The 23,128-nt window shown below is 48.9% G+C and overlaps 1 protein-coding gene across 1 annotated transcript in view; it reads right to left on the bottom strand.

The window, feature by feature from the left end:
• Positions 1 to 23,128, bottom strand: part of SCNN1B (sodium channel epithelial 1 subunit beta) — a 61,165-nt gene that overhangs the window by 13,068 nt on the left and 24,969 nt on the right. The window contains exons 2-4 of the mRNA XM_019430397.2: positions 10,286 to 10,604; positions 7,366 to 7,627; positions 5,067 to 5,257 (exon numbers count right to left, since the gene is read on the bottom strand). Of these exons, the coding sequence (XP_019285942.2) occupies positions 5,067 to 5,257; positions 7,366 to 7,627; positions 10,286 to 10,596 (764 nt within the window). The 5' untranslated portion in view covers positions 10,597 to 10,604. The remainder of the gene's footprint in view (positions 1 to 5,066; positions 5,258 to 7,365; positions 7,628 to 10,285; positions 10,605 to 23,128) is intronic.

Here is a 23,128-nt window from a genome sequence, read left to right as displayed (position 1 = left end):
CTGCTTTCTCAACCTCTAAGCTTCGGTGTTCTCGACAGTGAAAGGGAAATCAGGAAGAAACCACATTTCTTCATCCAACAAGTGTTTACTGAGGCAGGTACTGGGCTGAGGACACCTGAGGTGAACAAGAGTCCAGCCCTGGAAGGTCACCATGTGGCTGGGGATGCGGAGTGGTGGGGGGAACTCAGCAGCGTCCTGTCGACGCTGTCCTTCCAGAATGTGCCTCTGGCCCTGTCCACTTCTCTCCATCTCCGAGGCTCCCCCTGCACTCCCTGTGCAAAGTCACTTCCCTGCCCGGGTGCTTGATCATTTCTACTGCTTATTCCCTGCTAGCACGCGTCAAAATCTGAAATGATCTTTATTTAACTGCTTGCTCATCAGCTGTCTCCTGCATTAGAAGGTAAGCCCAGGGAGGGCAGCTGTCTGTCTTGAGGGAGAAAGCATTCAGAGGCTAACACCCCAGGCCTGGGAGCCAGCCTGCCTGAATTCAAATTTTGGCTCTGTCACTGAGTAGCTGGTGAGCTTTCCCTGTGCCTCACCTTCCTCACCTGTAATGCCAGGATTATAATAGCACCCACCCAAGAGGACTAAGGCGAGGGCTGGATGCCGAGCATCTGGAAATACTCAACAAAAGCAGGCCGCTCCTACTGCTCAGAGGCTGGCCCACGGTAGACAGACACTTAGTAAATATTTGTTGGGTAAATTATAATATGTGATAAGGGTATCAGCAGAGATAAGCATAGAGGAGTGACACCTAATTCTCGCTGGGGTGTGTGTAGGGATGAGGGTCATGGAAGGGTTCTTGGAGGAGGCGAGGCCTGAGCTGAGACTTTTAAGGATGACTAAGAGGTAGGGGCTAGAGAGGAGAAAGGGCACATCACGCAGGGGGCACAGCATAGGCAAAGGGCCCGGGGGGGAGAAATGGCTTTGGGCGGGCATCACGGAGCCTGCGTCGGTGTAGGATCAGGGCTGTGGCCACAGGAGGAACAGAGCAGGGCAAACTGGCTAAAGCCGGGCGCTGTTCTGGAGGGAGAGACCCCGCCCCAGGGTGTGGGGACACAGTGTTCCCAAGAAACGGTCTCCGGTCTCTGACATCTGCAACCCAGGGTGCGGTCGGATCCCCTTCTGCCCAGGGCCGTGCTCTCGGCCTCACTGTAGGCGCCAACTATTTGCTTGTCGCCAGCACCCTTTACCTGGAGAGGCTTCTCTCAGTGCTGGCCCACTCTTGCTCCAGAGCCAGGCATTCCCCCCTCCCGCCAAAAAAACCTTCTTGGGACAGGTGCAAGGCGTGTAGACGGAGACCAGCAAACCCCCGGAAAGGACGGAGACACAGAGCGTCCCCGGCAGGAAGATGAACAGTGGTGCTATATGGCAGAGGTCAGGAAGGGCTCCCGAGGGCAGAAGCTAGCGAGCCAGATGGAGCAGTGATGACGATGATGCTTATATATGCCTACGTCCTGGCTTCTAGATGCCATTGCCCAATAAAAGGAACCAGGGCTCCTCAGAGAAATGGCTGATTCTAGGCCTTGGGGCATCTTGAGGTGCTAGAAAGTAAGGAAGTACTAAAAAAAAAAAAAGAGTGATGGGGACGTGTCAAAAAGACACAGGAGCCAATACAAGGAGCTGCTACTGGCCAAAGCTGGAAGAATTTGAGTAAGAAAATAAATAATGTGGTACTGGGTTACAACCCCAATACACACAAGCCCATACCAGTAGAAATGACTGAATAAACAAACACGTGGGGAAGAGAGAAGTCTTCCCCACAGAAGACTTCCAAAGAGTCTACATTCTCCTCTGCAGGAGACCAGGAGCTGCCTGCCACCCCCCTGCCCCCAGAAGGTGACCTCAACTTAGCGACTTGCTTCCACACAGGGCCTGGGAAGGGAAGAGGTCACCTCACGACGGGGGGAGCGTGGCACCCATAGCTTAACCAAGTGAGGGAGGTCAACATCACGGGTGGTGTCATGTGGCTGAGGCGTTCCCCACCCCGCCCAGGATTCGAAGTGACGAGGGGGTCGCTCGCCTTGTGCTCTTCTTCCCCCCAAACCCGTCTGATCTGTACACACCCAAGTCAAGGACTTGCCCTAAAACACCTGCCCAGTACTCTGAAACTGTCATGGTCAACCCAAACAAAGAAGCCCGAAAAACCGTGACAGAGTTTCTGCACGAAATGGGGTCTCCCGGATGGAATCCCGGAACAGGAAAAGGTCACCGGGAAACACTGCTGAATCCTCAAGAACGTGTCAAATTTAGTTAACAGCAATATGCCAATATTAGTTTCTTAGTTTTGACAAATCACCGTGGTGACAGAAGATGTCAACAACGGGGGGGGAGGGGGGGGGCGGGCGCCGGGGAGAGGTACAAGGGAACCAACCGGATACACTCTCTTTGCAACATTTCTGTAAACCTAAGATTATTCCACATTAAAAAGTTGACTTTAAAAAAATGCTCATATATTATTTACTATGTGGGAGGTACTGTTCTAAGCACTTTACATCATTTAATCCCCTATAAGGCTATTTCACTATCCCCATTTTCCAGATGAGAAAACTGAGGCCCAGAGAGGCAAAGTAGCGTGCCCAACCGCACCCAGAGCTAGCATTCAAATCGAGGCACTTTGGCATCAGGGTCCAGATGTGGCTCATATTTTCCTAATTGCAGCTGCTGCTTCTTGAGCATTTGCCACATTCGAGAGAGAAAGGACAGGGTCAGAAGGAGCGAGGAAGCAGAGGCCACGGTGTTTGGAGAGCAGCGTTGGGAGGGCAGAGAGAGGCACGTGTCCTCTGGCACCACGTCTGAGGCTGACTCAGGAAGGCAGGTGACAAATAACAGGCTTGGGAGAAGGGGGCAGGGAGGGAAGACTATCTGGTTTTCTGACAGGCGGGGTGACCCAGACTGCCATCTCTGCCTCTCAACGGCTGTGTGGCCTCAGAGGCGTCGCTTAACCTCTCTGGGCCTCGGTTGCATCATAGAAAATGGGCTGACACAACAGTACCTTTCTCACGGGCCTGTGGCCATGGTTAAATGAATTTTATACATGTGATATGCTAAGAATAGCACCTGACACATCAGAAGGGCTCAATAAATGTTAGCATTATTATTGGATAATGAGTTCCCTGTCAAATGTGGGTTTAATGACAGTAACAACTATTATTTATTGAGGCCAACACTGCCGTCAGCATATTAACTCATTTACTACCCAAAATAACCCTGCAGAGTGGGCATGTCATTACCCCATTTTACAGAGGAGGAAAACAGAGGCCCATCAAGGTTCAACTTGTTTAAAGTCACACAGCTTGTCAGACAGCAAGGATGTGCACCCAGTGGTCTAACCACACCGCCCAGCCTTGACCCCTTCACTAGAGTCACTCCCCAGCCACAGCCACACCACAGAAGTTGTGTGGCCAACGCTGGGTGTTTTGCCTGCCCCAAAGCCACGCGAATGCGTATCTCCTGACACTGGGATCCCGCTCAACGGCAGAAGAGCACACGTCGGGCATCAGGAACCTGATAGTAGATCCCAACAGACCCTCACGGACCCTGCTTGCCCACCTCACACACCAGCCAGGGCTATTCTCACTGAGCTGAGGGGTCACGTACTTGAAGTCACGGTTTTACATCCCTCTCCAGCTGAGAGGGTGAAGGTGAATGCGTGGACGTGACACTGGTGACCCGGGCACTTGCAGCCTTATGGGGGAGCTGCCAGGAGCGGCTGGCCAGGGGTGCCCTGAGCAAAGGCCGCTGGCTGAGAGCGAGGGGTCAAAACCTAGCCCGCGACCTGCCAGCCGAGTGGCCGCCGAGGGCAGGACACGTCCTGTACTTTTCCACCTGCGGGCCACGCTTTTCCAGTTCACACCTGTGGCCAGGTGTGCAGCTCGCCAGCTCGGGGGACCCCGGATTCCTTGATGTTTGCCTGCAAAATGCCTGCTCCTGTGCGTCTAGGGGACAGAGGGTCCCACAGCGTTCAGCACATTCTCAATAGAGCTTCCTGAAGGCTCACGGCTTGAGGGGGCTGTGCCTGAGCCCAGGGGTGACGCCGGAAGCCTGTCACTCGTGAGAAGCGGCAGGACTCTGTGGACTTCTCCAGAGGCCTGAGGTATGAGACCACGAAGCCCCAGACAAACAAGACCCAGCAGGGGCGCCTGGGTGGTTCAGTCAGTTAGGCGTCTGACTTTGTCTCCGTTCATGATCTCACGGTCCGTGAGTCCGAGCCCTGTGTCGGGCTCTGTGCTGACGGCTCACAGCCTGGAGCCTGCTTCCGATTCTGTGTCTCCTTCTCTTTCTGTCCCTCCCCCACTCACACTCTGTCTCTCTCTCAAAAATAGAGATTAAAAAAAAAAAAAAAAGACCCAGCACTCGTGGGACGCAGGGGCGGCAGAGGAGGCAGGGATCTGAGGACCACTGGAAGAGCCGCAGGCTTTTGGGGGTGAACGTCATTCTCACTCTGCCATCCTCTCAACCTTGGGGGCTGTCAGGGAAGAGCCTGGGACAGCGAACACTCCCAGGGCCCCGTTCTAAGCACTGACCTGAGCCAACTCTGCTACCCTCCTGGGCAGCCTGGGAGGTGGGCGGTCCGGGATGACAAAACTGAGGGCAGCAGATGCCCGGTGACGGTCCAGAACCCTCGGCCGCTGGATGTTGGACGCTAACAACACCCGGCTCACAGCTGCCCCCTCTCCAGGGAAGTTTGGGGACCCCCGCATCCTCCTGGGGGGGCCCGTGGCCCGTGAGGGACTGATGCGCCAGGGACAAAAGTCTGGCCCCTCAAGTGAGGGAGGAGCACCCTGTGGTGTGGTCCATGCTCCAGATGCCCGGGGACCAGGCCTACGCGTCACCTGAGACAGCAGCCTCACTCAGTTCATCCCGCTTTCCTTACAGACGCGTCCTAACGCCATTCCGTCAGCACGTCAGGGGCCTTCGACGCATCCCCATCTCGGGCTCTGTCTCCGGAAAATACGACCAGAGACACTGAGGCACAGAAAACTGGTGCAGGTGGCTGGTCGGTGGCCGGGCCGGGCCGGGCCGTGACCGCGAGCAGGCCCGGGCAGGCTTGGGGTGCCTCTCACCTGTAGCTGCACGGCTCCGGCCCAAACAGGCACGCCAGGATCAGCCGCTCGGCAGGGTAGCCCATCTCCACCAACTCCTGGTTTGGCACCTGCGAGAAGATGTTGGTGGCCTGCAGGAGGTACCACTCTGTCACGGCCCGGGTGGCGCTGGTGAAGTTCCGGAAAGTGCACACGGTCCCGTTGAGGCTGCACTGTAGAGGCCGAGAGGGGTTCTTGTGGGCGCGGGGACTGCGGCAGGCCCCAGCCACTGCCCCAAGGGCAAGGGTTTTGCCAGCTGCCCCTCCCCTGGCCGCACCTGGGCGTTGGGCCGGTGGGGAATGTGTTTCCATGGTGCTCACGATGTTCAGGGGCTGTCCCCGCACACACAGTTGAGCGGTCACAGGGACTCCCACGCAGTCACCGGCCGCCCCTATGTGTGGCCTTGTACATGACTGAATACACACATGCATGTGGACACAAAGACCATCCACTTCCTGACCTCCGCAGCCACGTGATGTCATGGTCCCGACCACACACACACACACACACACACACACACACACACACACACACATCCAAACTGTCTCCCTGGTTTCATGCTCATTAGGAACATAGACAGACACGTTCAGACCCTCCACTTCCCTGACTCCTTTTCTGGCCTCGTCCCAGACTTCCCAGGGCAGATCCCTGAAAGCCACATGGACCACAGAGGACTCAAGGCTCCCTCCCCCTCATAGCAGGTGAGGAAGGACCTGGGCTTTCTCAGCCGGAGCCCTGGGAAGGGTGCAGGGGCCCCACCACGAGGTCCAGGTCAGGGACTTGGCCCCAGCACTCTGGCCTCAGCCACTCTGCCTCCACCAACCCTCATTGTGGGCCTTCCTTCTGGAAGCCGGGAGGCGCTTCTCTGCATTCTGAGATGGCCCTCCCCAGGGCCACTGTCCTCAGGCCCATTCCTGGAGGTCTCCTTGTCTCTCTGGGAGACAGTCACTCTGTCCCAGGATCTATCACCCTATTTGATTTGTACAGCAAGCCTACCCGTCATCATGAAGCAGCAGATGTATCCCCATTACACGTGCACACGCAGACCGCAGCACCGCGAGCGCGCACAGGACCCCCACAAGTGCACACGTGGACCAGAGCACCGCGCGTGCGCACAGGATCCCCACTATACGCGCACACAGAGCCTGGCCCCGAGAGCTGGTGCAGCCAGCAGGAGCAAGCCTGCCTCACAGATGAGGAAACGCACACAGGAAGCCCGGTGACTGCGCCAAACAATGGCAGGGCACCGGGTCAGAGCGGGCGCTGCGGAGACGAGCGCGGAGCCCTGATCCGGTGGGGGTCGGGGGCCTCCTTCTGGGGAGTGTTTGGCCACAGCCTGGGGCGCCAACCATCAGCGTCACCAGGGAGCCTGTTAACAATACAGATTCCTGGGCCTGGACCCGGAGCTGCCTGATCAGATTGTTCAGGAGTGGGGACCAGGGATTCGTACAGGTAGGGAGATCCCTAGAGTTAGAGGCACAGACAGGGACCCTTGAGGTGGGCACACCTGAGGGCATCCCAGCGTCCCAGCACAGGGCAGGTACACTTGGGCAGCTGACTATACTGCACAGCTCTGGGGTTTTCACCTGCTCAATATTTACGCCCTTATCTTTTGATAGTAAGACCTTATTTCTCCTTCAGGAAACCACCCTTTCCCGCTCACTCAGTCCATGTGATAGACGCAGACGTCACCCCAGTTCCAGGGCACATGACCCAGGATTGACCAATCATGACAGCCCATTCTCCAGCCCACAGTGATTGGTTTAAGGGTGAGCACGTGACCTGATGAGTGGGTCTCAGGACTTTTCTGGGGCTACTGGGAAAGAGGAGTTCTGTTTCTGGGGAAAGTGCTGAGCTAATGGGGTGTATGTCTGGTTTTGCCAAGCCCCTCTGCATGGAGAAAGCCTGCCAGAGAGTGAAATCAACTGGGAGAAAAGCTGCACAAAAATGGGGAGAGGCAGAGTTCTGATGACAGCATTTAAATGCCTGGATCCAGCCATACCTGAATCCAGTCTCCCCTGGACTTCTTAGTATATGAGCCAGTGAATTCCATGTTTTGCCTAAGCTAGTTTGAGCTGGGTCACTGGCATCCAACAGTGTCTTGACTAACATACCAGCAATTTATTTCTATTTTGAAAAAAGCATTGGTGAATATACAAAATAGGCACTGACTTCCAGCTTGCCTTTCCCCCAGCAAGACCCGGGCTATTAAAGGAAAGAAACTCCCATCAGCCTCACTGTGTAGGGTCCATTGCTTGATGTGTGCCTGGGGCCCACTTACTAGTCTCATGGCCACTTTGCATGCCTGCGCAGTGCAGGTCCTTCCTGGTGCCGAGCCATTGTGGTTGTCTCCAAAGAGGTCAAGGACCACTGGGTGATGGGGGTTCTGCTCGTCGATAAGGACCAGCGGTGTGTAGTTCCAGATGGTGGAGTTCAGAGCCTTAGAAGCGTTGCCATAGCTCTGCTCGGGTGCCAGGATCCTCTCCAGGACCGCTTCCATTAGTTCGTCCAGATCCTTCAGCAGATGCTTGACTTTGGAATACCTGGGTGGGGAGGGGGCCGGTCAGGGGGGCAAGGGCAGCAGTGAGGCAGAGAGCCACGGCGGTCTGGGACCCACCCTTACGCCAGCGTGGCTGTCACCACGTGTGAGGACAGAGCTCTGCCCAGGCCCCTGCCTCTCTATCCACCCACCCGGGCATCCACGCCTCCTTCCATCCACCTGCTCACTTATACATTCACCAAGCAGTTCATGAGCACCTACCGTGTACCAGACACTGCAAAGCACAGAGGATACAATAGCAAACACAACAGCCGGGGTCTCTTTCCTTATGAAGTTCACGTTCTAATGAGGAAGACTCATAACAGCTCATGGTTAGTGATTGCTTCCCATGTGCCGGGTGCTTCTGATGTCTTTATGTATAATCTTCCCCACAATTCTGTGATAGTCCCCATGTAAGGATCAGGAAGCCCCGGGAGTCGCTGTGATTTCCCGAGCCCATCCCACTGGTGTGGGGGCAGAGCTGGGACAGGATCCCGGATTTGGTGCAGTGGGCATGCTGTTTGGGCACAGGGGTTCTGATATCTCCCTCCCAGGATGGGACCAAAAATGCAGAGAGGAAGGGCAGGTCTGTGATCCTGAGGTCCTAATTCTCCATTGGAGACTGTGGGAACAGGAGTCAATGTCCAGAAGGAGAAGGTGGATGGGACTTGGGAGCTGGGCTCCAGTACCTTCTCTCAGCCCCCAGAGGCTCCCATAGTGGAAATGGTCCATGCCACAGAGTGTCCCCACCGGCCGCTCTGAACCCGATTTATCCAAGCCCCTGCCCCACAGTGTGGTCACCAGGGCGGTGTGTGTGAGCTCTGGCTCGAGGACATCCCGCAGGGGTGAGTGTTAAACCCTGGCCACAGGCCCACATCCTGGTACAAAGGAGTACAGTAGCCAGAGCTGACATGGCCTTCAGACGTGACACCTCCTGTCCCCTGACCATCACACCAGCCACCTGTGTGTACACAGGAAGAGGGGGAGCTGGGAGGCTGGTGGGCTGCGGGGAGGGGGGCTGCTCTTACAGCCTACGTGTCCACAGCTGCAGTCGAGCGTGGTGGGTTACTGCATGAGGTCTGGGTTCGAATCCCGACGTGCCACTTAATATCAGTGTGACCTCGGACAACCTAACATCTCTGAGACTCTGTCTTCTCTTCTACAAAATGGTGGGGGGGAGGATTAAAATATTTACCCTGGAGGGCTGTCGGGAGGACTCAATGAAGTGACACAAAGCACCCGGAATAGTGCCTGGACGGGGTGGTGGTGTTACAAGGATTATTTCAGGTTCTCCTGAGTAGCCCCAGGGATCCACCCGGCAGGCAGGAGCCCTACTAGTCGAAAGAAGGGAAGCAGGAATTCCCTTTCAGTACCTTCTTTGGGACAAGAATGTTCTCTGTGGCTCAGCTGTGCCGGCCCTTCCGTCAATTCCAGGCTCTGTCTCACCCCAGGCCCTCTACCTGTGCCCTCCACTTGGAGTACTCTTTTCCTCCCCCCAGCTACCTTCTACTCATTCCGGGGGGAAGGGGGGCATTCTTCTCTGACTGGCCCCTGCCCCTCCTTGACCCTGACTAGGTCAGGTCCCTCTGGGTGTCCCTTCCATAGGCCTTGCCATCAAGTGGATAAACAGTGGCACCTCTGGGGTCAGATAAGACCTGGGTCCAAATCCCACCATTGTTTGCTGTGTGTCTCTGGGCAAGTTCCCTTACCTCTCTGAATCTCCATTTCCTGACCTATAAATCAAGCAAGTATGGCAGTACCCACCCTTAGGGTGGTTGCGTGGGTGAGAATTACACAAGTTAACCAAAACATCACTCCACATACTGCCTGGCAATTCATAAGCACTTGATGTACTGTTGCCATATATATTTTTTATCATCACAATGATAATTCAGTATTTAGGGAGAAAAAGATGAATGTCTGTTTCCTCTGGTAGGCTGTGAGGAGGGCAGGGACTTTGTTTTATTCACCGATGTGTTCCTAGTACCTGGGACAGCCCAGGGCACACAGCAGGCGCTCAGTAACCGTGTACTGAATCAATACCGGGCACTGGCGGGCCTTGAAGGCAGCAGCCACCAAGTACTTCTTAGGTTCTCTTTAAAGATTTTATTATTCAGTAATCTCTACACCCAATGTGGGACTCAAACTCACAACCTCAAGATCAAGAGATGCATGCTCCACCGGCTGACCCAGCCAGGTTCTCTTTAAGCCTGGGAAGTTCATGGAGGCACCTGGGTGGCTCAGTCGGTTAAGCATCCCACTTCGGCTCAGGTCATGATCTCACGGTTCGTGGGTTCGAGCCCCGAGTCGGTCTCTGTTCTGACAGCTTGAAGCCTGGAGCCTGCTTCAGATTCTGTGTCTCCTTCTCTCTCTACCCCTGTCTCTCTCTCTCAAAAATAAGTAAACATTAAAAAAAAAAAAAAAGCCTAGGAGGTTCATGAATTTTGAAATGTACTTGCTGCAAAGGGATGAGGCAAAGAGGGAAAGAAAGAAAGGAGAAAAGAGAGTGGGGAGCGGGGGCAAGGGCAAGAAACAGGGAAGGAAGGAGAGACAGAGAGAGGGTGGGAGGGAGGGGGAGAGAGAAAGGGACGGGGGAGAGGGAGGGAGAGGTGGGGAGGAAGAAGGGAGGGAGAGCCAGCGGTGAGCTCCAGGGACCACCTACTGGAAGGGGCTGGCATTGCAGATGGTGACGGCGGGGAAGTCCATGGTCTTGAAGCCGATGGAGAGGGAGACGCTGACCTCCCAGCTCAGGTAGGTCTTGATGAAGACGCCCCACTCCCAGCAGACGAGGGAGGTGAAGAGCAGCGTGATCAGGAACCACATGGCCTTCTTCTTGGGCCCCTCACAGATGATGCGCTTGGGGCCGTGGGTGTTAGTGTTGTTACAGTACCACACCAGCAGCTCCTTGTACGTGTAGCCGGGGCCCTTCTGCAGCCGGTGCAGGCACTTCAGCAGGTACTTCTTTATGTGCATTGTGGCACCTGCAGAGACACGGCGGAAAGCCAGGTGCAACACCGGTCCTGCGTCCTGGGCTGTCCCAGTCGTGGCCGGAGTGTGGGCATTGGAGACAGGCGGAGGACAGGGCTGCACACCCCAGCCCTCCCTCCCCGCCTTCCTCGCTGCTGCCTTCCCTTTCTCCCACCCCGCCCTCTCCCCTCTCTTCCTCCTTCCCTTCCTGCTCTCTATCATCCACCCATCCGACTAACTAAAAAGCATTTATTGAAAGCCTACTGTATGCCAGGTACTGAATTAGTCCCTCTGGACTCATTGATGAGCAAAACAAACAAGGTTTCTGCCATCTGGGAATTTCTAGCCTGGTGAACAAGTTACTTACACTCTTGACTCCTTAGGTACCCCCATCTATAAAATGGGCATAATTGTACCTAATGTACAGAGTTGCTAAGACGGTGAAACTAGGTGATGCACCCAGTGCCTGGCCAGACTAAGCGCCCAACACATCTGCTACCTTTATTACAAGCCACAAGCGGGCGAGACGGATGTTCATCAAATAATCCACCAAAAATGCGTAGTTATATACCCTACGACCAGCAATTGCATTACTAGGAATTTATCCAAAGGATACAAAACTGCTGATTTGAAGGGGCACATTCACCCCAATGTTTATAGCAGCGCTAACAACAATAGCCACATTATGGAAAGAGCCAAAATGTCTATCAAGTGATGAATGGATTAAGAAGATGTGGTATACAGGGGCGCCTGGGTGGCTCAGTCGGTTAAGCGTCTGATTTCGGCTCATGTCATGATCTCACAGTTTGTGGGTTCGAGCCCCACGTCCAGCTCTGTGCTGACAGCTCAAAGCCTGGAGCCTGCTTTGGATTCTCTGTCTCCTGCTCTCTCTGCCCCTCCCCCATTCGCACTGTCTCAAAAATAAACGTTAAAATTCTTTTTAAAAAGATGTGGTATATGTATATATATACATATATATGTATATGTAGACACACACACACACACACACACACACATGTATACAGAATGGAATACTACTTGGTGATGAAAAAGAATGAAATCTTGCCATTTGCAACAGTGTGGATAGAACTGGAGGGTATTATGCTAAATGAAATAAGTCAGTCAAAGAAAGACGAATATCATATGACTTTACTCATATGTGGAATTTGAGAAACTTCACAGGTGAACATAGGGGAAAGGAAGGAAAAAGAAGATAAAAACAGAGAGGGAGGCACTACAGAGAGCTGAGGGTTGATGGGGGCGGGAGGTGGGTTAGATGGGTGATGGGCCTTAAGGAGGGCACATATCGGGATGAGCACTGGTGTTGTATGTAAGTGACGAATCACGGGAATCTATCCCGTGATCTATCTACAGCACACTGTATGTTAACTAACTTGAGAATTAAAAAAATATGTAGTTATAAAACATGGTAGGAAGGGTTGGGACCCCGTGCTCTGAGGTCCCAGAGGCAGTGAAGGGTGGTGGCGAAGAACGGGGACTCTGGAGCTGACATGTCTAGTCTGAATCTCAGCTCCGCCACTTTCTAGGTGTGTGACTTTGAGCCAATCACCTTCTCGGTGCCTCAGTTTCCTCATCTGTAAGCTGGGGATGATACCAGCCTCTCCCTCCTGGGTCTTTTGTGAAGCCTGCATGACAATATGCAGAGTGTAGATGAATGCCCAGCTGTTGTCATTCTAACAAAAGCACACTCCCCACCCGCAGTTCTGAGAGTCCCTGGAGAAGCTGAGTTAAGGAACCTAAGAGTTAAGGGGGTGAAGAGGAGGGGGCATTCAGGTGGAGGGGGCAGCGGGAGCAAAGGCTCTGAGGGGGAGGGAGCCTGGAGGGGTGAGTGGGAGCTTGCGGGCCACATTTAGGATCTGGGTTTCAGGCCAAGAGAACTGGAGCCCTTGGGAGCGTGTGATGCCATCAAAGCTGCCATCTGGAAAGACATGGACTGGAATGGGATGGAGGCGGGTCTAGGAGCATCGGGTGGGGTGAGGAGCTGTGGGTTGTGGAGGAATATCTAATCTTTCCTTCTGAGACTCTGTTTCTCGATTAACCAAGACACTGGTCACAGAGCCTGGCACATGATGGCTTCTCAGGAAATACCCGTTTCCACCTGCTGCTGGAGCACCCCGGCTCTCTCCCTGGAGCCCCAGCTGGCCAAAGGCCACCTCCTTCATGCAGCTGTCCTGACTCCCTGACAGGGGTGACCCTCGGCCTCCTCTCGGAGCTGCTGCCTTTCCGGGCCAGGGGCAGTGTGGTGGGCAGCTCAGTGCCTGCTGTCCAGCATCCTTTCTTTCCCTCTGGCTCTGTGTGTCCTCGGGGAGAAACTACACCTCCCTCAGTCTCAGTTGGTGTGAGTTGCCAGGTTGACTCCACCCCTAGTCCGAAGGGGTACTTACCTAACCCCAGTTTGGATTGCTGAGACTCAATTCTGTTGCTTTATGCTGGTACAACTGAGGCAGACTCCTTTTTAGCCAAGACTACTAAGCTGGAGGTATTTGGGGCCACAAATAGGGAGACTGCCTGAGAATAAAGCCAACACAGAGGAAAGCAGAGTCACAAGATGGAGAGATTTCTGACATTTGAACACCTGGATCCAGCCACTCCTGAAGCCATTTACTCCTGGACACATCAGATCCAACAACCAATAAATTTACTTTCTTACTTATGCTGATCCAAATTGGGTGTCTGTCATTTGCAATCATCAGAATCTTTTTTAAATTAAAAAAAAATTTTTAATGTTTATTTATTTTTGAGAGAGAGAAACAGAGGGCAAGCAGGAGAGGGGCTGAGAGAGAGGGAGACACAGAATTTGAAACAGGCTCCAGGCTCTGAGCTGTCAGCACAGAGCTGTTGTGGGGCTCGAACCTACTAACTGAAATCAGGTGCTTAACCGACTGGGCTACCCAGGCACCCCTCAATCATAAGAATCTTAACAAAGAAAGAAATTCACCTCATTCTAACCCGTGTCATATTTGTTTCTGCCTGTGGCTTCTCGTTCCTATGAGATCATAAGCCCGTTGAGAGTAGCAGCTCTGTATTCCTGACAAGCCCAGCACAGTGCCTGGAACTCTACCAAATAGCCAAATGGATAATGCCAGACTTTCATATCTAACCTGAGATCTTAAACTTGCTCAAGCGTGTTTACTGCTCACCTAACTTACTGACACAGTAATATCCCCCCCCCCCCCTTCCTGGACAAAGCATTAAAGGCTTTCCCCTCCAATGCCTCTGCTCGCTGATGGAAATCAAGTTCCATATGCCTACCCAGGCCATCATGGCTGTAAAATGGACGTTCACAGATTAACCCAACCTCCATCTTTCCCTAGAGGGCCCATTCCCTGCCCTGGGAAAATAAAGTAATAGTAATTATAATAATAACAACTACAGGAGCACCATTAAAGTCCTATGTGTTTACCACGATCCAGGCACTGCAAGGTACTTACTTCATGAGTTATTTCATTCTTAGACATTATTATCCACAACTATAAACTTGGAAAGAACTGGGGCTTTGTCTGTCTTTACAGTTTAGCACCAAGGACTAATAGGTGAACAGCACATGAGGCTCCAATAAACTGTCATGGAAGAAAAAGACAAAGGGCCTCTCTGATGTCTACCCTTTGCCATTCTCATTTAATCATCTGATTCAGCCAAGGAGAAAGTAGGCTTGGTACAAACAGGTCCTTAGCATCTATTTAACCCCTGCTAATCTCCCAGATTAACAATGAGGCCTCAGGCTCAGAACCTTATCAGCCAACAGTATCTAGTTAGAATTAACATCATTCTGTTTTCACTGCGTTTATTTTTAAGAGGGATCTCTAATTTATGGCAAGAGATACCGACTTTGGCTTTCAGTTCACAAATCCACTCAAGTTAAAAAAAAAAACACAAAAACGGAAAATGTGTTTAAAGAAAAGTATTCAGTAAACAATAGTAGGACGTGTAGCAAAACTTGTGACAGTGGCAGGCAAGTAACAGAAGTTTGTTGAGTGCTGGCATATCTCCTAACTAGTTTGGTCCCATGGGCCATTAGCCAAGCCAGAATCAATCCATGCTACCAACAACTTGATGTCGTTCCCAACAGATTTCGCCCCAAGGTGATAGATGGTCGGTGTTTGGGATGTATACACAGCTTGTGCAGAAAGGTTGAAATAAGCTTACAGCTTCAACCAACTCAAACAAGCCAGGTGGAGACTGGGTCCGCACACGGACTCAGGAGCAGTGGACACGTCGTGCTTCAGAGACTCCCAGATTGCATCTAAGCTTGGCCCCAAACTGGTGGTAAACGTTCCGGGCCGCAAATACAGAGACAATAAATGCCGTGTACAACCAAGTCTGTTTTCCTGCAAGAGGAAACACACACTTGGGTTCAGAGACAAATTTGTCCTGAGATTTGACTCAGTTTCCTGGTGGGAGGATAATTAGGAACACAGTGCGTGCCTCTACCTATTAATTTGACAAAGGACACATACATGCTCCTAATACAGTCAGTTCTTCTGAACCTTCTCAGTGACAGGTTGCCTATCATGACCTAAAAGCTGTACTGGGTTTGCAAGAGTTGTTTTTGCTGTTAGCACAGTATTTATTTTTATAATTCTCATTTTAAAATAACAGCTTTATTGAAGTATAATTCACATACTATATAACTCATCCGTTTAAAGTGCAGAATTCAGTGGATTTTAGTATATTCAGAGTTGCTCAACCATCACAGTAACGTTTAAAATATTTTCATCTCCAAGGCGCCTGGGTAGCTCAGTCGGTTGAGCATCGGCTCAGGTCATGATCTTGCAGTTTGTGAGTTCAAGCCCTGCATTGGGATCTGTGCTGACAGCTTAGAGGCTGGAGCCTGCTTCAGATTCTGTGTCTTCCTCTCTCTCTATCCCTCCCTCGCTCATGTTTTCTCTCTCTCAAAAATAAATAAACATTAAAAATTAAAAAAAAAAAAGATTTTCATCTCTCCCCAAAGAGACTCTGTATACATTAGGGTCACTCCATTTCTCCTTCCACCCTTCCCAGGGTCTGTCTCTATAGATTCATCTCTTCTGGACATTTAAATTTTTAAAAAATATTTATTTTTGAGAGAGAGAAAGAGAGAGAGAGAGAGACAGAGAGACAGAACGCAAGTGGGGGAGGAGCAGAGAGGGAGACACAAAATCTGAAACAAGCTCCAGGCTCCGAACTGTCAGTTTAGAGCTGGACACAGGGCTCGAATCCACGAACGGTGAGATCATGACCTGAGCCGAAGTCGGACGCTTAACAGACTGAGCCACCCAAGTGTCCCGGGACATTTCATATAAATGGAACCATGCCTCACGTGATCTTTTGTGACTGGTCTTTTTCACCTAGCATAATGTTTTTAAAGTTCATCCACATTGTAGCAAGTATTAGTACTTTATTCCTTTTTATTGCCAAATAATATTCTATATTATGGAATATACCACAATTTATTTATCCATTCATCAGTTGATGGACATCTGTATTGTTTCAACTTTCGGCTATTGTGAGTAACGTTGCCATAAACAATCATATGCAAGTTTTTTGTGGACGTATGTTTTCATTTCTCTTTGGTATATACCAGGAGGGAATATACCTACTGAGTTAATTCTATGTTTAACCATTTGAAGAACTGACAGACTCTTTTCCAAAGTGGCTGCACTATTTTGAAATTCCACTAACAGTGTCTGAGGGTTCCAATCTCTGCACATCCTCTTCCAACACTTGTTATCATTCAATAAAAAAATTATTATAGCCATCCTAGTGGGTGTGAAATGGTGTCTTATTCTGGTTTTATTTGGATTTTCCTGACAGTTAATGATATTGACCATCTTTTCATGTGCTCTTGGCAACTATATCCATTATATGGCCAATATGTCTTTGGAAAAATATCTATTCAGGTCTTATGATCACATTTTAATTAGGTTGTCTTTTTATTATTAGGTTGTAAGAGTTATTTATATTTTCTATATAAGTCCTTTATCAGTTATAGCATATGCAAAAATATTCTGTTCTGGGGGTTATCTGTTCACTTCCTTGATGGTGATTTTTGAAGCACAAACGTTTTTAATTTTGATGACGTCCAATTTGTCTATATTTCTTTGGTTGTGTGCGCTTTGGTGTCATATCTAAGAATCCACTGCATAATCCAAGGTCATAAAGATTTATTCCTATGATTTATTCTAAGGGTTTTATAATTCTATCTCTTATATTTAGGTCTTTGATCCAATTTGAATGAATTTTTGTATGTGGGGTGAGGTAGGGGTTCAGATTTGTCCTTTCACACGTGGATACCCACTTGTCTCAACACCAAGACTATTATTCCCCCATTTAATTGTCTTGGCATCCTTAGTGATTTTTTTAAAAAATATTACTCAAATTGAAGAAAACTTAATGGAAAGATATAACACGTTCATGGGTCATAAGACTCAATACTGTTAAAATGTCAATTAACCTTAAATTAATCCCTGGAGTTAATTCAATCCTAATCAAAATCCCATAGCGATTTTGCAGAAATTGACAAGCTGATTCTAAACTTTACATGGAAAAGCAAAAGAACTAAAATAGAAAAAAGAAAATTTTGAAGAGGAAAAACAAAGTTGAATGGCATATACTATGCTCTGACATCAAGACTGATTATGGGGGCACCTGGTGGCTCAGTCGGTTAAATGTCTGACTTTAGCTCAGGTCATGATCTCATGGTCTGTGAGTTCGAGCCCCCCTGAGGTGCTGACAGCTCAGAGCCTGTGTCTCCCTCTCTCTCTGCCCCTTCCTGGCTCATACTCTGTCTCTCTCTCTGTCTCTCAAAAATGAATAAACAATAAAAAAATTAAAAAGACTGACTATGAAGTACAATAATCAGAACAGTGTGATATTGGTGCAGTGATGGACACCTTGATCAGTGGAACATAAGAGAGAGTAAGGAAAATAGATCTACAGGGTGCCAAGCTGATCAATGCAGAAAGGATTGTCTTTTCAACAAGAGATGCTGGAATGAATGGATGTCCATGTAAGAAAAAGTGAATCTCAACTCTTACCCCACACTATATACACACATTAACTTGAAATGGATCAGAGACCTAAACATAGAGCTAAAACTATAAAAAACAAAAAAACAAAAAAACCAGAAGTGTAGGAGAAAATCGGTGCAATCTTAGGGTGGCAAAGATCTTTTAGGTGGGACAGTAAAATCACGAATCATGAAAGAAAGAAAAAACCTACAAATTGTATTTTATTAAAACAGTAAAATAAAAATCTTCTGCTCTTCAAAACACTGTTAAGAGAACAAAAGATCAGGACACTAGGAGAAAATACCTGTAATAATATGCCTGACAGGGGCGCCAGTGTGGCTCAGTTGGTTAAGTGTCTGACCCCAGCTCAGTTCATGATCTCACGGCTCATGAGTTTGAGCCCCGCATCGGGCTCTGTGCTGCCAGCTCAGAGCCTGGAGCCTACTTCAGATTCTGTGTCTCCCTCTCTCTCTGACCCTCCCCTGCTCACACTCACTCTCTCTCTCTCTCCCTCTCTCTCTCTCAAATAAACATTAAAAAAATCTTAAAAAAATATGTCTGACAAATGATTCATATGCAGAATAAAGAATTCTTACAACTGAACAACAAGAAGATAAGCAACCTAACAAAATAATGGGCAAAAGTTTTGAAAAAACACTTCACACAAGAAGGTATATGAATGCCCCATAAGCACGTGAAAAGATGCTTAACATCATGAGTCATCGGGGAAACGCAAATCAAAACCGCAGTGAGACACCATTTCCCACCCACTAGAAGGACAGACAATACCCAGTGTTAGTGAGGATGTGAAGCAGTTAGAACTCTCCTACCTGACTGGTTGGGATGCAAAATGGTACAGTTTGGTGGTTTCTCAGAAACTTAAGTGGGTGCTTATCTATCACATGACCTACCAATCCCTCTTTTAATTACCCAAGGGAACTGAAACATACGTTCACATGAAGGCTTGTACGTGTATATGCACAGGAGGCTTATTCATTATAATAACCCCAAACTGGAAACCAGCCAAATGTCCACTGGCAGGTGGATACATAAATTGTGGCACATCCATACAATAGGATACTATTCAGCAGTAAAAAGGAAACTACTACTGATACAACAACTGGGATGGATAGAAAAGAAAAGAAACAGGCTGAGTTTACAAAGCTAGACGTAGAGGAGAATATACTATGTGATTCCATTTATATGAAGCCCTAAAGAAGACATACGAATCTATAGGGGCAGAAAGCACATCAGTGATGCCCAGCACATCTGGGGTAAACACTACATTGGCTAGAAAAGCACAGAAGGAGACCTTTGGGAGGTGATGGAACTATTTTATGTCTTGGGTGAGATGGTGCTTAGTTGGATGTATACATTTGTAAAAGTTCACCAAACGCTATATTTAAAATGCAAGTAACGTACTGTACATTGCTCGTATTTAAAGTTTTAACAAAAGACTTAAATCCATTGCTGTTTCAAAATTATGAGAGCTCACGTCTTAAAAATCTAGATTTTTCTTTATCTTTTGAAAAATCAGAACTATCTGACAACTGTCCCCATGTGGCAACACTCTGCCAGAACTGAACAGTGGCAGTCCCCTAAGACGGATCACGTGCTCCCTGCCCCCCACCCCCAAGTCTCCCCATTCCCTATTTTCTTACACTCAGCCCACCTTATTCAGTTTTTAAAATTCCCTGCTTTGGCTTCTGTGGACATCTGACTCTGTGACCCCTGTAAATTGTAGGTCAGATGCTTTCATTAAAATCCCCTGTACTTAGCAGCAAAACCTCAATTACCCAAGGTTATCAGGGAATACGAGTTCTGGGTAGCTGGATTTTTATACTTAATTGAAGGTTAACCTGAAAATGGATTTGACTCTGGTCATTGAAAAATCTTTTATGTTTCTGCCTCCGCTAAGGGCAGGCAGCCCCAGAACATGACTGACTCATTGTTCTCGAGCACCTGGCCAGGATCAGAGTCGTGGATGGGGCTCAGCGTCCCTGGCTGGAGATAGTGAAGAAGACTTTTTTTAGGGGAGTGGTCGGAATCTCTCCAGGGGCCAGAACACACCCTGGGCACCATTTCTATTTATAAATGCCAAGATTATGTGCATTTCAGGCACCCAGATTTTGGTCTCTAAATACCATTCCCAACCAAAAGGAATCAGGGCTTCTTAGAAAAATGGCTGATACCAGTTTTGTTGCGAGAAATGTACAGGATGAGCCTGGGATATCTTATCATACCTGAAAGCAAAGGAAGGTATCAAAGACTACTGGGGTCAGTCGAAAGGGCTCCTTGAAGGGATCCTCACCAGCAAAGATGGGACAATGAGAGCATTTCTTAAAAAATTCAATTAATTGAGGGGCACCTGGGTGGTTCAGTCAGTTAAGACTCCAACTTCGGCTCTGGTCATGATCTCACGGTTTATGGGCTCGAGACCCATGTCGGGCTCTGTGCTGACCGCTCAGAGCCTGGAGCCTGCTTCAAATTCTGCGTCTCCTCTCTCTGCCCCTCCCCTGCTCGCACTCTGTGTTTCTCTCTCTCTTAAAAATAAATAATAAAAACGTTAAAAATTTGTTTTAAATGCAATTAATTGAAACATATTAAATCCAAAAAAATCCATGAGCTCATTACAACACTGGAAAAGGGGGAAAGTAAGAATATTAATGTTATTAATAAATCAGGGTCATTAACACATGAGTCCCATTCAGGTTGTTTTACCCCTATTTGGGACACTAGTAGCTTGGCTGTTATGTTCCATAGACTCCTTAATTTACTGCAAAAATCTCCAAATTTCAGCTCAAAATCTAGCCCAAGGCCTGTTTTTGTATGGAACCTGAAGCTAAGAATGGTTTTTATGATTTTATGTATTTATTTATTTATTAAGTTTATTTTTGAGAGAGAGACAGAAAGAGTGAGTGGGGGAAGGGCAGAGACAGAGGGAGAGAGAGAGAATCCCAAGGAGGCTCTGCACTGTCAGCACAGAGCCCAACTCGGGGCTCAAACTCACAAATCGCGAGATCATGACCTGAGCCGAAACCAAGAGTCAGGTGCTTAACCAAATGAGCAACACGGGTGCCCTGGCTTTTATGTTTTTAAAGAGCAGTGGAAAAAAAAAAAAAAAGAATATGCTACATATGGGGTCAGCAAAACCTAAACTATTAATATATCAAGCCCTTTATGGTAAGTTTCTTGGCACCTGATTTGCGGTGCCCTATATGTTTGCATTAAATAAAAAGATGCCCTTAAAATGAGTTTGGTTTTATTTTCCCCTGACTTATTATTATTATTTTTAACATTTATTTATTTTTGAGAGACAGAGTGTGAGCGAGGGAGGCACAGAGAGAGGGAGACACAGAATCCGAAGCAGGCTCCAGGCTCCGAGCTGTCAGCATAGAGCTCAACGTGGGGCTCGAACCCACCAACCATGAGATCATGACCTGAGCTGAAGTCAGATGCTCAACCGACTGAGCCACCCAGGTACCGCTCCCCTGACATATTAATTCAGTGTTTCCCAAACATCAAGCGTTTGCATACCACCCTGACAATTTTTGCTGAATTGTTAGAGCACTTGTATCATTATTCACTTAATGTATAACATCACTTGAACTCACTTTTTTTTTTTTTTTGGTTAAAAAACTTCCACCTAGTCCTAAGCAATACTATGAGTACTCAGCAACACCATATCTGTGAAATAACGTTGATGTGTTAAGTCACATTTTCCTAATACCTATTACAATAATTTCACTATTTGAAAAAGAGTCCCTCTTAAAAGAGGAACTTAAAATCATCTTGCTTATCACCCTATGGAAAATTCTCTGTTGTTTTCTACCTGGCTGAAGCATTTCATCATGTATCTTTATGCCCTCCTTTTAAGTATGTTGGGGGTTGGCATAATTATGCCCATTTCACAGAGGAGGTAACTCGAGCCAGAGAGACTTACCCACAATCAGAGTGAGTCAGAGGCAAATCTGGAAATAGAAACCAGGTCACCTGGCTTCCAGCCACTTCTACCAACACACGTGATGGGACACCTGACCTCTTGCCCCTGCTCTAATGGCTGTGGGGGAAGTTTGCATTGTAGCAATGGGGTCAGCTGCCTCCTCTGTGGTACATATGCACCTCATTTGCCCAAGGCTATGGCCGTAGACATCTAGGGGTCCTCCCATAGAGCTAAGCTCAGCTTGACTAATGGAGGTGATAAGAAAGCATCCCTTCCACAGCCCTCCAGGAGGGGAGAGGCAATGGTCTTACAGGAGCTGATCAGAGTCAGAGAATGCTCGTTAAGTGAGAGAAAAGAAACGGCAGAACAGTATACAAAGTCTATATGCATTTGTGTAAAAACAAGAAAGGAAATAAAAGCATTGAGATATTTACTGGTGTGTGCATAGCCTATCCTGGAGAGCCTACCCAAGAAATCGGGAGCACGAACTACCTTCGAGAAGGAGAACTGGGTAGCTGGGGACACAGGCAGGGAAGGAGGCTTCTGAAAAGGAGTTATTCCTTCTGCACCTTTTGTCTTTTGGATCATGTCGATGTTTAATCTATTCATTTATTTGGTCCGTAGACATTTATTCATCCCCTACTATGTGCTCAGCACTGTTCTAGGCACTGAGCGTGCAGCAATAAACAACCAGTAAAGAAATAGATCAATCACTGCCTGTGTATAGCCTGCATGCCCACAGGGGACAGAACCGGAAAATTATAAAGAGCAATTGCATTTGCAAATTTATGCTGATTACAGTTAGGTAAAAAAAAAAAAAAAAAAAAATCTGTATAGCAGCCATTAGATACACAGAGATGAAAAGGTTTTGTAATACCAAGTATCGGGCAGGCTTTGGGGAAAGCACACCTTTACATGCCGATGGGGTGGGAGTTGGGGTAGTCATTCAGAGAGTAGCCGGCAGTCATCATTACGTTTATAATGTGGCAGCTGGGACCCTATGGGTCTACTCTGTGCATGCAGGCGTGCGTGTTTGCCTGTGTGGGTCCACGTGTGTGTGCCTGTACGCACCGTAAGGATGGTGGTTACAACACTGCAATACCCCCAAACGGGGAAACAACCTCACAGGCCAAGGGAAAGGCAGCTGGGGGTGGGTGGGCCGCAGACTACCCCACCACAGGGGCCGTCAGGCGTGTGGCGGGGATCTGGCTACGGGGAACAGGTGAGCTAGTGCAGTCCCGACAGGTGTGTTTCCAGTGAGCCAAGGGGGGTTAGAACTCTGGGGCAGCTGGACACCCCCCACTCCAGGGAAGCCAAAAGCCACCTTGTCCCTTCAGTGCATAATTCAAATATGCTCATTCTCTGTCCACTGTGACATGAGGAAGGCCAGTAATCACAGGTTAGAAGAGATTTAACATACATTCCACCCCCAAATGCTGAGAATATACGGACGGCAAGGTCATGCTGAGGTCACCTCTGTGTTCTTTGTGGTGGGGTGATGGAGTGGAAACTCTCCTCTTTCTCTATGGCGGCCATGCTCCTGCACGGAGATGTCCTTTGGGGTCACTGCCCTACCTTGTGGGGG

This window comes from Panthera pardus, unplaced genomic scaffold (assembly GCF_024362965.1).
Source record: "Panthera pardus isolate Hobbes unplaced genomic scaffold, ASM2436296v1 HiC_scaffold_5, whole genome shotgun sequence".
Classification (NCBI taxonomy): domain Eukaryota; kingdom Metazoa; phylum Chordata; class Mammalia; order Carnivora; family Felidae; genus Panthera; species Panthera pardus.
Note: the sequence above shows the minus strand (reverse complement) of the source record. Positions and strands in the feature narration are given on the sequence as shown.